A 14011-nucleotide genomic window follows, 5' to 3' on the forward strand; every position below is an offset into this window, starting at 1 on the left:
TCCCAAAGCCTAACGTTTCCAATTCCGTGCTTGACTGTAGGGATGGTGTTCTTAGGGTCATACTCAGCATTTTTTTTTCCTCCATCCATGGCAAGCCGAGTTAATGCCAAATAGCTCAATTTTGGTCTCCCCTGACCAAGGTACTTTCTCCCAATCCTTCTCTGACTCATTTAGGTGTTCATTGGCAAACTTCAGATTGGCCTGTACATGTGTCTTCTTGAGGAGGGGGACCTTTTGTGCGCTGCAGGATTTCAATCCATGGTGGCGTATTGTGGTAGTAATGGTTTGTTTGGTGACTGTGGTCCCAACTGCCTTGGGATCATTCATAAGCTCCTCCCGTGTAGTTCTGGCCTGATCCCTCACTTTTCTCATGATCATCCTTACCCCATGAGGCAAAATCTTAAATGGAGCTCCAGACCGAAGGTGCGATTGATGGTTATTTCTTCCATGTGCGAATAATTGCTTCCACAGTAGTCTCCTTCTCACTCCTTCTCACTAAGCTTCTTGCTTATGGTCTTGTAGCCCATTGCAGCATTCTGCAGGTCTACAATCTTGTCCCTGACTTCCTTTGACAGCTCTTTGGTCAGGTGTCCTTTACACACATAATGAGTTGTTAGGAGCACCTTCCTAAATTGACAGGACTAATCTGTGTACCCCATGAGCACATACCGTAGCCAGTCTGTGGGAGCCAGAATTATTGTTGGTTGGTTGGTAGGGGATCAAATACTTATTTTACTCACTGAAGTGCAACTCAATTTATAACATGTGTATTTCCTGGATTTTTGGTTGATATTCTGTCTGGGCAAACTTACAAAATCTGCAGGGGATCAAATAAATATTTTCCCCACTGTACATTGCAAGCATTTTAGGAAAGTTTTACTGTAGATTCTTATCTTCTGCTGTTTGGTTGAAAATCGGACGTCGTTTTATTCACTTCCTTCTTCCTGTGCGTTAAGCAAGAAGGGCTGCCTGCTCATGTCACATTATCAATTCTGGTGTTGTAATAAGAGAACAACAGGGAAGAGCAAGTGAGCCAAACATATGGGCAGAAAATTACAATTAGGGAGGAGCAGTATTTACATAAAGGGGTTGATTTACTAAATGCAAATAGGCTGTTCATGTTTCAAGGGAAATTGAACCTTGCAAGGGAATTTTCCACAGAGCTTACTGAATGTGGTATAATTTCAGTTTTTCAAAGAATATCCAATCACGTGCAAGGAAAATAAAATACAAAAAAAACAGCACTCTTTTGCATGTAATTGGATGATGGAAGTCAGCAAAGCTTCACCTCATTCACTAAGCTCTAGAGAAAATGCCTTCAGAAAGCATAACTTTGTTTGAAAAGTGAACAGTCATTTTGCCTTTAGTAGATCAACCCCATAGTGTACAGAAATGCATCTAGGTGCTATGTTTATGATAAATCAAAAACATTATAGAAAATCATTTGTAGCTGACTGTAATGCACACATTTTTTTTAATACCATTAAAATGTATGTATAGCCAAAACGTTTTTTTGGTTTTAAGAAGGTATTAGAACTTTTTTACTAATTTATTTAATGATTTTTATTGAGATCAACCCTCTCTATAGGGCTTAACATACATGTTACAATCTGACCTTACAATCTCTGTACAATTACCTTTTGACTTACAGGAACTATGCAATATGGGGACCTACCTAAAGTATGCAACTGATCTGTATCCAAACATTCAGGCTCTTGCACTGCATACTTTTTGGCAAATCTAAAGGATCATAATGTATGCAGTGAGCTTTAGTCCTGGTGACCATCGTCACAGAGACAGCAAGTGTGGGAAATCCAAAAATTTAAAGCTAGAGCTTAGTGGAATCTTTAAATTGGGACACCTGTTCTTGTAAGAACTGTCTAAAGGTGGCCATACACTGTTAAGTTTTCTTGTTCAGCCAAGGGAAAAATTCCTCAATCCACACAAACGAGGTAGATGGAGGGATCCCTCTTTCCCCACCAGGACACTGTATTCTGACAGTGTTACCTGTTACTGTCAGAATACATTGATCAGTGGATGCAGACTATGGGCTGCCGCTCCTTATAAAGAAGAGTTTTCCAACATGTCAGTTACACAGAAGTCATCTAACAATTGACTTCTGTTTGGGGACAGGGGCAGCCACACATTGATTGAAATTGCAGCTGAATGATACAAAACAAATTCCTATGTTCACATAATCAAGGTAGATGAAGGAATCCCCCCATCTGGACATTGTATTCTTGACAGTGGGACCAGACACTGTCAGAGTAAACTGATCAGTGGTTGCATCAACTGATCACCAAAAGTTTTCCATTTTGTCCCTTCGACAAAAGTCGATCAAACAATCAAATTCTGTTGAGCGAGGATGGCCACACACTGATTGCAAGTTGGCTGACTTCTGCTGAACCAGCTAAATTTCGATCAGCTTTAGTCCTGGTGACCATTGTCACAGAGACAGCAAGTGTGGGGAATCCAAAAATTTAAAGCTAGAGATTAGTGGAATCTTTAAATTGGGACACCTGTTCTTGTAAGAACTGTCTAAAGGTGGCCATACACTGTTAAGTTTTCTTGTTCAGCCAAGGGAAATATTCCTCAATCCACACAAACGAGGTAGATGGAGGGATCCCTCTTTCCCCACCAGGACACTGTATTTTGACAGTGTTACCTGTTACTGTCAAAATACATTGATCAGTGGATGCAGACGATTGGCTGCAGCTCCTTATAAAGAATAGTTTTCCAACATGTCAGTTACACAGAAGTCATCTAACAACTGACTTCCGTTTGGGGACAGGGGCAGCCACACATTGATTGAAATTGCAGCTGAATGATGAAAAAAACAAATTCCTATGTTCACATAATTAAGGTAGATGAAGGAATCCCCCCATCTGGACATTGTATTCTTGACAGTGGGACCAGACACTGTCAGAGTAAACTGATCAGTGGTTGCATCCACTGATCACCAAATGTTTTCCATTTTGTCCCTTCGACAAAAGTCGATCAAACAATCAAATTCTGTTGAGCGAGGATGGCCTCACACTGATTGCAATTTGGCTGGCCTCTGCTGAACCAGCTAAACTTCGATCAGTGTATGGGCAGCTTTAAATTACTGACAAGATGACAATAGTATGAAGACATGATAACACGTGAAGACAGGATAAATCAGGGTAGTTGTTTTCTGTGAAGGAGGTATTTGGGCCTCAGGTCAACGCTCATTTTGATTCAAACCTGTTTCTGCCAGATAACAATAAAACCACAGATGTCTAAAGAGTGGCTATTAATTACAGCTAGAGTTGTATCCTTGTATTCATAAACGGGATTACACTGCATACCCTTTTATTAGTTCTACCATTTTGAAACGTATGTATGCCAGCTTGAAAAGCCACAGGCTGCTGGTCTTCATTGTAATTTATTCATAGATGTAATCACTGAAGCTGTTTTCAATTAGCAAAATTCATTAGTAAGATTTGAGGGATTATATCCCAAACTAAACTACAGAATTAAATGGTCTGACACTTTTATTGAACTTTGCAGCTGTAGTAATAAGAGAATGTATTTTTGTCTGCATAATAAAAAGGTGCCCTTGTTATTATTCAGGCCCAGAACCACTCCGTCTTTTTTTTTTTTTTTTTACCTAATTCCACTTGAATGGTAAAGGTTTAGTATGTCTGAAAATTTCTTACAAAAGACACAGTGAACTTTTGTAATTTATATATTTTACTGAAAGACAATCAAATTCAGATGTTGCGTGACACCAATTAGTTAAAGCAGACAAGTCAATTGTAAACTATGATCCCATTCAAAATAAGGAGCTCATGTATCATAGTAACTCAAGGGGTCGGGGTTCTTTGGGATACACAGTGGTGAGTGCTAAATCACAGCTCAGTGAGGTCACATAATCACATTCCAGATTAACCTTTCAAAACATCCCAATAAATCTTTGGGAGCCAAAGCCTGACAATTTGTTCAGCGGTAGATCTTTATACATTTTTCATTTTCTTTTTATGCAGTCATACAATTTTTTAACACCAACTACTGAGAGGCGCATAGGATAACGTTAGCAATAGACATCATTACCATGAATACAATGAAAATATTTGTATGCACGTTGAGTAAAATGTCAGAACACATTTTATCCAGCATAGCAGATTTGAAATTGGTATTAAAGTGGTATTCTAATGCATTTATTTATGAGGACCTGAAGTTGACCAAAAAAGCCAGACATTGGAGGGCTGTGAAAGTATGGTTTGACGAGTGCATTATCCCACTTTTAAAGGGTTGCGTGACACAAACATGTCTATGCACACAGCCATGCACCGCTCTTATCCTGAAGAAGCAATATCGATCTACATAAACCTTTCTATTTGCCTGAGATATCAACTGTTTCTTGTTCTTACAGTGCCCAATCCTATAGAATTTAAAAGAATGAGGTAACAATCATCTTATATATATTGTTAAATTTTGGTTCTCATTCCTATAATGCCTAAAGCTAAAAATCTAACTTCAATCAAATATAATGATCTTAGGATGAAATCAGAAATTAGGCACTATAACTTTTTCAAATACCTCATGGCACTAACACGTATGACATATATTTGGTGTGGTCTGATTTTCTTTATGTTTAGAAAACTACTGATCCCTAATCAGATGGGTGGTACACATATCTAATGCCAGTCAGAAGTCATCCAACAGGAGCCTAGTAAATGAGAGTCAAATACTTTCTTCCAATGTCTGTTTAAACTTATGCAGAGAGGCCCTAATCTCCTGCACCTTTTTATTTCTCCACTCAAAGACAGAGTGTGCTGAAGGATTAGCCTGAATTGTAGCCACAAACTTTCATATATTTGGTCTGGCTCTTTTATGTCTTTAAGGATGGACTGCTGAGCAAATATAAATTTGAAATATGCACTCCCCACTTCTCAAGGTTTCAAATGCAATGTTCCAATCCTAGAAAATAAATCTTTGAATATTACCTTACCCTAGATAAATGATCGTTGTCTCCTTATAGATAAATGCAAAATACTGATATCTATATATTTCCATGTATTCCATAAAAGAAAGGTAATTCTTTCAATGAGAAATATAATGAAACTTTCACTATTGATATATTACGGATTTTGCAAAATACAGTGGCTAATGTAGTCAGTTCACATTGATGTGACATATATTTACTGCTAGAGGGATTTTCAGTGTACAGCTAGACGGTTGCATTGCTAGACATTTTATTGTACTTCCACTCAGACTTATCAAATCACCTGCATGAGCTAAGAGCATATGGTTGCAATTACTTTTGTGTAGAAATTGGTGGTTAAGCTACCTCTGTGGTTACGAAAGGCACTTAATGCTTAAAATACACAGTATGAGAAATGCTACATTAGGAACATTTTCAATTCCCTTTTCTTATTTTTATTAATTCAAAATGGACATATTTCTGCACCAGTTCTTAGTGCTGTTAATTTATGATGGCTCCTGAAAGCATCTGGTTAATAAAGAACTTACTGATACAGCAATATAGCGGAATGAATGCCTCAACAGCTATGGAACACTTACCATCATCCAAGTACAACTGATCCAGTTCCTCAGGCTCACACTTGATGGTTACAGGAATAGGGGCCAAATTATGATTATTGTCCTCATGCAACTCTGGCAGTGACAGAGGTTGAGTGGTTGGAGATTCATTTCTCTGAACCTTCTGCTGTTGGTGCTGCGGTTGGCCCATTACTGATGAATGAGTTGGACTGCAGGGCTGCAAATAGGATGGCTCTTGGGTAATAGACGGAACTGGAGAAGAGGGACTGTTGGGATAGACTGTTTGTTGATAACCAAGGGGACAGCTACTGCTCTGATGGAGACTCACCTGCGGCTGCAGCATGATGTGGGATGACTGATCGGGTGAACTTGGGTGCACAACTATAGACCGTGGCACTTCCTGTATGGTGGGAACGCCTCCAGTGGGCTGCTGAAGTCCTAGCTGAGAGTGACCAGTATTCGAGATGCATTTGTTGTACGGTGAAGATGATAAGTCATGGAGCTTGTGGCTTGAATTGGAAGATGTCATCACAGTGTTTCTTTGCTGACAAGATGTGAAGCCAGACACAAGGCACGAACCAGGATCAGATGGCATCAAAATCTGTTGGCTGTAGTATGGCTTTGAGAGTTGAGTTAATCCCTGGTTCACTGGGCCACAAGTTTGAGCTGACTCATAGTCATCAGCGGGCTCTGTTTTTATAATTGGAACTGTTAGGAGAGAAGAAAAAATTAAATAAACATGAGTTGCATTTCGGTAAGATCAAGTTGGCTTGTGGCTAGGATACCCCTTGCAAAACAAACAACGTCTTGAATAAGACTCTGTGTGTCTTTTGCCTCGTTCTCCCACCCAATAAAAAAAAAAAAGTATGAGTCATCAGCATAAGAAAGTCACAGCTGGTTCTAATATTCAAAAGAACTATTTTCTTTGGAATCTCCTCCGGTACTAATGTGCTATAAAAGTCTATTTGCAAATAGCCATGTTGCTGAAGAAGCTTTGGACCCAAGGGCTCCATGGATTTGTAATAATCAAAGCAAAAATTTTACTTGGATGTATATTGCCTTTGCTGCTGCTACTGATGAACAGTTTAATAAATGTGTTTGGTAAAATCATTGTCAGACTAAACAGATTCAAATGAATCAAGTAAGACAAACACAAGCAAAAGTAGTTGTGGTTTATGATGTCACTGGCAACTCAACTGATTATGTAAATGCCTTGCACTGCTGCATGTGTTTAGATTAACTGTTTTCCAGCTACTGAAGACTAAGCTGCCTACACCAATGTATTTTCTTTAGTCTATTCTACCTTAGTACCAAATTTGAATCCCAAATATACAATACTTACCTGACTAAATTCAAGAGTTGAACCCCATGCTACTTTGCAAAATGCAAAACTAACTGTGTTGCAGTTTAGCAGCAATGGGGAAATTATACCACATAGCCAAAGGAATATTAAAGATGTGAACTTTAATACATAGAGAATGTTCCAACAGTTGAACCCTATATTATGTACCTTAGTTTCCTGCAAAAAATAAATAAAGAATGTCCTTAATAGCAGGATCTTCATAGCCACAAAGGTTGAGGAGCTTTGTTATTAAGATCCACTGGATCTGCAAAATCCCTTTTCTTGGAGTACATTACAGGATAGTATTCTGAAATACTGGGTTATACTGCCACCTTCAGGAGACTACCAAAGCAAAGCTGTAGGGATAGCCCAGTATAGCCCCTCCTGACTTCAGCATGCCTCAGTTTGGTATCAAGTAATGATAGGAGAGGATCATAGGAAAAGAGAGTAGGGACCTGTGCCCCATAATGTATTAAAGGAAATAGATTTTACAGGTAAGATAAAAATGCTATTGGACAGAGTATAGCATTCTGAACATTGGGATGTCTAAAAAAAAATCCCGCTAATAAGTGGGTAGCAGGAACAACAAAGAGTCAGACTGATGAAAGGTAGCTATAGCCAGAGAGAAAAACTAGAACAGTGCACACTACATACAGACAATAGAAGAAAAACTCTTTATAATGTTTTGGAGCATGACAGGGAGACAGTAGAACAGTGTTCTGGTTAGTGTGAAAGAAAGAGATCACCTTGAGAAGAAAGAGGTCCTGGATCTCAAAACCTTATCCTTACGTAGTACAAGAAAAAGTTTGCTACATGTTAAGGCTGCAGAGTTAGAAACACACCTTGCAGAGGTTATGGTGACAAGAAAGACAACCTTATGAGTAAGGGTAGACAGGGGAATATCCCTGATAGGTTCTAATGGTGACTTTTGAATACCCAAGAACAGGAATGAGATCCCACGGGGAACATACAGGGGGAAAAATGTGATCAATACCCTGCACAAGGGAGTGAGAAACAAGCAGTCTTTGAAAGAGAATCCCAAGGGCTGACATGTAACCCTTGATGGTATTTAAAACCAGATTTTGATTAACACCACACTGGAGAAAAGACCGGATCTGTCTCACGCAATAATTCCTAGGATGGAAATGTCTGGTCTGGCACCACGAGAAATACACTTTCCAGGTGCGATGGCAGACTTTGCGAGAAGTCACCTTCAAGAGCGTACAGATAACTAAACCAAGCAGGCCCCTATACCTCAGGCCTGGGCTTCAACAGCCAAGCCATTAAAGCCAGAGACCAAGAAGCAGGGTGGTACACTGGTCCTTGCAATAAAAGATCCAGATGATTTGTGAGGGCCAAAGGAGAGTCCTGCCAGGAGCCTGGTGAGATGTGAGTACCATGGCTGTCTGGACCAGTGTGGTGGAATGTTTTCTATATCAACCCTGTGAAGAAGAAATAGACCAGAACTGATTCTACAAAGTCACACCAGGGTTTTCCCTGTGAAAGACAACGGATCCCACAACCTGAAAACAAACCTTTTTAGTTTGTTATTGAAACTGGAAGCCAGAAGGTCCACATCCCGTGACCTCCACATCCAATAGAGGTCTAGAAAAAGCTCAGGGGAAAGAGACTACTATTAAGAGTCCAGGCATTGACTGAGGAAATCCTTTAATCCTTCAATTGTGCACGGTAGACAGGGAAGGAACATGACTTTCCTCCCAAGAGAAAATTGGATATGCTTCTCTTTGAGCCCCTAGACTTCTAATTTTTCACTGATGGCTGATGTAAACCTCCACTGTGGCACTGTCTGGCTAAATTCTGGTCAGACATTCTGGTGGAGTTGAGAGGTCCAGCGTTAAAGAGACAACCAAATAACTCTAAACTCAAGAACAGGACTGGGAGACAAGCCTCCTCCAGTGCAAGTCCCTTGCATAGGCAGAGAATTGAGGTGCTCTCCTCTCCAGCCTGGAAAGCTAGCATCCGTAATGAAAACCTAATAAACCATGAGGAGGAAGGATTTCCTATTTTCCAGCTAAAACAAGCCTGATTTTAAGGGTCAAGCAGATGTATTGGTCCAGGGACTGAGCTTGCCTGTCTCACGCTGACAGAATGTTAAGTTGCAATGGTCTGGAATGATATTGGGCATATGGTACTGCCTCGAAGAAGATCACCATCAAGCCCAGAACCCTCATACAAAAGTTTAGGTTGGGTCCTAGCATGAAAACAGAAAGTCTAGACTTTGTCCTGGGGAAAAAAAAAACCTCGAACAGAACTGTATCCAGCTTTAGGCCTAGACCCTAAGGGTTTTTTTTTTACTAAAGTTAGAGAGGGTGAAATTAGTCACAATTCTGCAGAGAAACCAATCAGTTTCTAGTTTTATTTCTAAAGCTTAATTAAACAAGCTGTTAGAAGCTGTTTGGTTTCTCTGTAGAATTGTGACTAATTTTGCACTCTTTAGCTTTAGTAAATAATCTTTAGTAAAGTGATGGGGAAGGTTCTATCACTACCTTTTGGAGATTAAAGGCCCGTACACACGTACCGATCGTCGGCATACAAACGTCGGTGGACGAAGGATCTGCCGATTGTACGCGTGTTAGTATGGTGCCTCCGACAGATGTCTGCGCACAATCCGCGGACAAAAGTCTTTCGTGCAAACATGAAAATATTTGTATGCCGACACCAGAACGGACGATTGTTCGCCTGTCAGTACACAATTCGGCCGACAGACCGCAGATTTGCAAGACTGGGCATGCTCAGAAAATAGAAAACACAGGGAAAGTTAACCATTACATGACATCACTTCTGCAGTCGGCGGACAAAATTCTTGTGCTGTCCTTGTGCTGTCTTTGCACTTTTCAGCAGACACCGACATCCCGGGGAGAAAAGAGGAACATTTGTAAGCCGACCATCGGTACGTGTGTACGGGGCTTTAGGATCCACCCAAATCATTGAAAGGTCTGGACAATGAGAACAATGTTGTCTGATTAAGCCTGAGCTGAATGTTTTCCTAGAATAAGGTTGTCTAAATATCTCATTATGGGTATGCTTTGAGAACGAAGCAAAGCAAGAACATGGGCTATCTCTTTGATAAAGGCCCAGGGTACAGTGTACAGGGCAAGATTGGTAATGTGTGTCCACAGCAAAACACAGGTAGCATTGATGGGCTGGGAAGATGGGGATGAGTAAGCATCCTTGATATCCACAGAGCCCAGAAATCCCCTGGCGTGGAGGGAAGCAATGACTGACTGGTTAGATTCCATACAGAATTATTTAACCTGAGGAAATATGTTGAGAATCTTTAGATGTAAGTTGAGGCCGATGCCTCCATTCGATTTGAGGACATTGTACAGGTTGGAGTAAAAACCTAGGAACCTCCTCTCCCTTGGGATAGTATCTATTCCAGAGCAGTGTGGAGGTCTGCCAATATGTTGACAAGTTTAACATGTTGACAAGTTTAACAACATGAAGTCAGGTGGAGGTAGGAACTGAATTCCTAGTTTAAAGCCCCAGGAGACATTCTGGACCCAAGCATTTAAATGTTCTGGGAAAAGATGGCTAAAAGGGCCTATAGACGTTCCTCCATGATCTAATTGTCTCCTCGTTGTGAGGAGAGCTTATTTTTAAACCTGGAGTATTTGAAGGAATTAGGTTCCAGGCTCACCTTTGGAAACCTAAAAGAAGAAAAAGGAGCTCTTTCTACTTTTATAAGAGCCTTGGCCACTTGAGATTTCCTTATGTTTCTGGTCAAAAGGGAACTCCCTTCATTGCGAACTATTAATTTATTCATGGGGTCCTCAAACACTGGGATATCCTCAACAAGGACCGTTAAGATCTTGTTTAGACAAACGTAGCCCAACTATTTAGGCAATTCTCTTTAATAGGATATTGCTAATAATAAGGCAACACCCTTCTAGCGAGTGACAAGGGCTTACTTTAAGGGAGGTGTCTAAGCACCAGCCAGTTTTCACCAGAGCTCCTGGTAGTGGCAATGAGTTTTGGTGTACCAGGAGATGGCCCTCAGGATCATCCCATAAAGAGGTTAGCAGATACAGGGAGGCTATGATGTGGAGATGGCACACCAGGGAGTTACTGCAAAATGGTTGCAGTCAGAGGTTGGCAAGGTGCTAAACAGCAGTAAAAGAAATCAGAGCAATTCAGGTTGGCAAGGGACAAGAAAGAAAAAGAGAAGTCAAGTTTAAGTGGAGGTTGTGGGGTAGGCAGCAGGAAAGTGAGTAGACAAGTCAGTATGGTTCAGCAACAAAGCAGGCAATTGGATGTTATATTATGCAAAGCAAGGTAGCAGTCAAGAACTCACAGCTTAGCCTAAATACCCCTCTCTGTCAGAGAACACGTCCTAAATTGTTCCAGGGAGCTCAGGAAGTCCTGGCAGGAATTCTAAAAGCACCACTGAAATACCGACAGAGATTCCATTGAGTGCCATTGAAGTACTGGCAGGGGTAATATAAGCAGCTTTGGAAGTACTGGTAGGGATTGTGGAAGTTCTGGTGGACCTGAAAGTCCTGTGAATCCTGGAACAGCAGAGATGAGAGGTGTAGGAGTATATCCTGGAAATGCAGGAATGGATGGTGGGAGATGCTCCTAACAACTACTCAGGCTGAGGCCAGTTACTGTACAATACAGACTGTAAAACTGAGCGTACAGAGAAGTTTTGAGCAGTTCACATTTATCATCATTCTGACTTTCCTACTATGCTATGTCCACAGAAGTGGAAAAAGTAACATTTTCCACATTTGAGTTGGAAACGACAGATGCTGCTAGAGGAAGATCATAGACTTTAGGGGAGAGGTGGAGTGGCCCATTTGTGGGTCCCTGGGAATTTCAGCCGACAGCTGAGCCATAAATTCTGGCATAGTAGTAGAAAATTCCTTGTGAGACAAAGAAGAGGAGTGGGCAACCCAGAAGGAGTTAGTTAGACCCCTACGGAAGGGTGGCCGGGGGCAGCAGTCTGAACTGACTTCTTCAGGACCATCACCGGAAAAATACCAGATACCCCTGCATTGGTTGCTGAACATGAGCCAGCAGATCCACCAAGTAGCACTCCCTTAAACCTATGATCCACCATGGTATAGGTATAGAAGAACTGCTATAGAGCTGAGCCGGGTTCAAGTACATATTGGAAAATAGTACACACATACACAGTGAGCCTGACCTAAAAGGAAGCTGTTTAGAATCTGTAAGGGTGCTTGAGCTGAAGTCAGCAGATATACAATGCTCCCAAATTTAAATACAAAGTGATCCTTCCCAGCAACCCACTATCTACTGAAAAGTCAAAGCTGGTGCTCTGCCACAAAACCCCTAAGTGATCAAAGCAGCATACCTGGGCTCCAATTTAAAGGGAAACATCCCTTACTTACCACAGCTGTCTTTAATCCTGCGGATCCTCCCAGGCAGATAGACAATGTGTTAGGGACTAATGTTATGCTTTTCTTTGCCCATCCGGCAGGCATAAAGCCTAAGGGGTCCTTAGAGTCTGGGTTCCACCAGATGGGTGGACGTTGCCTCTAGACCTGTAGCGCACGCTGTGGCTAACTCAGGATCCAGTACCCAGAGGGTGACATTAAAGGCCAGCCTCGTATCCTGTTCCTGTACAGTTTTCCAGAGTAAAACTGATAAGTAACCGATTTGAAAGCTGCTGGGGCTGAATCACCTCTGTAACAAATGAAAAATATGGATAGAAGAAAAAATATCTTTATAAAACTAAAAGGATTTGCTTCTTTCAGAGCACAGAGAAAATGCCTGTTCTCCTTAAGACACTAGTGAGAGGGGTTATACTGGGCTGTCCTTACAGCTTTGCTTTGTGAAGTTTGAGCTCTGTTCTGTTTACAAAGCAGCTGACCGCAGATCATACTATTTTTATACTATTTTGTTATCCAATTCTAATGGTCACATTGGGGTTGATTTAAAAAAACTGGAGAGTGCAAAATCTGGCGCAGCTCTGCAAAGAAATTAATCAACTTTCAGTTTTTATTTCAAAGCTTAACTACTTGTCTATATGGCGGGCAGGATCTCATCTTGTTCTGGGCCAATGTCCAATGTTCTAGGTATGTGACCACAAGTCCATGGGGGCCTGCAGCGCAGTGATCACGGGTGAACTGTATTCCTGGGACAAGGTGCCACCCCAATCTCGGTAAAGAGAGATGACGTGGCTCTTTACCCATGTGATCAGCTGTGTTCAATCACAGTTGATCACATGTAAACACAGAAGTGCCGGTAATCGGCTCTCCTTTCCTTACACTGAAAGAGAGTGAGGAGAGGAGAGCTGATCAGCGGCATCTCCTCACAGGGGAGACCTGTACAGATAATCAGGGCACTGATTATCAGTGCAGCCCCAACAGTGCCCAGCAGTGATGCCAGTCTGTGCCCATCAGTGACACCAAACTGTGCCCATCACTGACACCAGTCTTTGTCCATCAGTGATGGCAATTTGTGGCCATTAGTGAGGCCATTCTGTGGCCATCAGTGATGCAAGTCAGTGCTGCCTTTCAGTGCCCATCAGTACCTGCTCATCAGTGCCACCCATCAGTGTTACCTATCATTGCCCATCAGTGCTGCCTAATAGTGCCACCTCATCTGTGCCCTTCAGAGCCACCTCATCAGTGCAGCCTCATCAGTGCATAGTAAAGGAGAAAAAAATACTTATTTACAAAATTTTCGTACAGAAACTAAGGAAAACTTTTTCCAAAATTTTCCGCCTTTATTCTTTTTTTTAGCAAAAAAAATTAAAAAATCCTAGCTGTGATTAAATAGCACCAAAAGAAAGCTATATTTGTGGGGAAAAAAATGATAAAAATTAATTTGGGTACAGAGTTGTATGGCTGCACAATTGTCATTCAAATTGTAACCGCGCTGAGAGCTAAGAATCGGCCTGATCAGGAAGGGGGTGAAACTGCCCTGTAGGCAAGTGGTTAATTGAACAAGCTGAAGTTAGAAGCTGATTTGCTACCATGCACAGCTGCACCAGATTTTGCCTCCAGTTTTAGTAAATTAACTCAATGTGTCTGCAGATGAAGGTCATGGCTCCAGAGTGAGGAATGAGCCATTTCAGGTTATTCTAAGGTTAATTAATTCTTCCAGTCGCTGAAAGTGTTCCGGGTTGCTTCCCCAAAATTCTCTGCACAAAAT

The 14011-nt window shown here is 41.3% G+C and overlaps 1 protein-coding gene across 6 annotated transcripts in view; it reads right to left on the reverse strand.

Moving 5' to 3' along the window:
• NFATC1 (nuclear factor of activated T cells 1) overlaps positions 1-14011 on the reverse strand; it is a 305332-nt gene that overhangs the window by 89942 nt on the left and 201379 nt on the right. For 4 of the 6 annotated variants that reach the window (XM_082257749.1, XM_082257746.1, XM_082257750.1 and 1 more), the window contains one exon: positions 5548-6234. In XM_082257749.1, the coding sequence (XP_082113875.1) occupies positions 5548-6234 (687 nt within the window). The remainder of the gene's footprint in view (positions 1-5547; positions 6235-14011) is intronic. The other 2 variants (XM_082257748.1, XM_082257751.1) reach the window with 2 other exon arrangements.

This window comes from Pelophylax lessonae, assembly GCF_965119305.1.
Source record: "Pelophylax lessonae genome assembly, chromosome: 5".
In the NCBI taxonomy this organism is placed as follows: domain Eukaryota; kingdom Metazoa; phylum Chordata; class Amphibia; order Anura; family Ranidae; genus Pelophylax; species Pelophylax lessonae.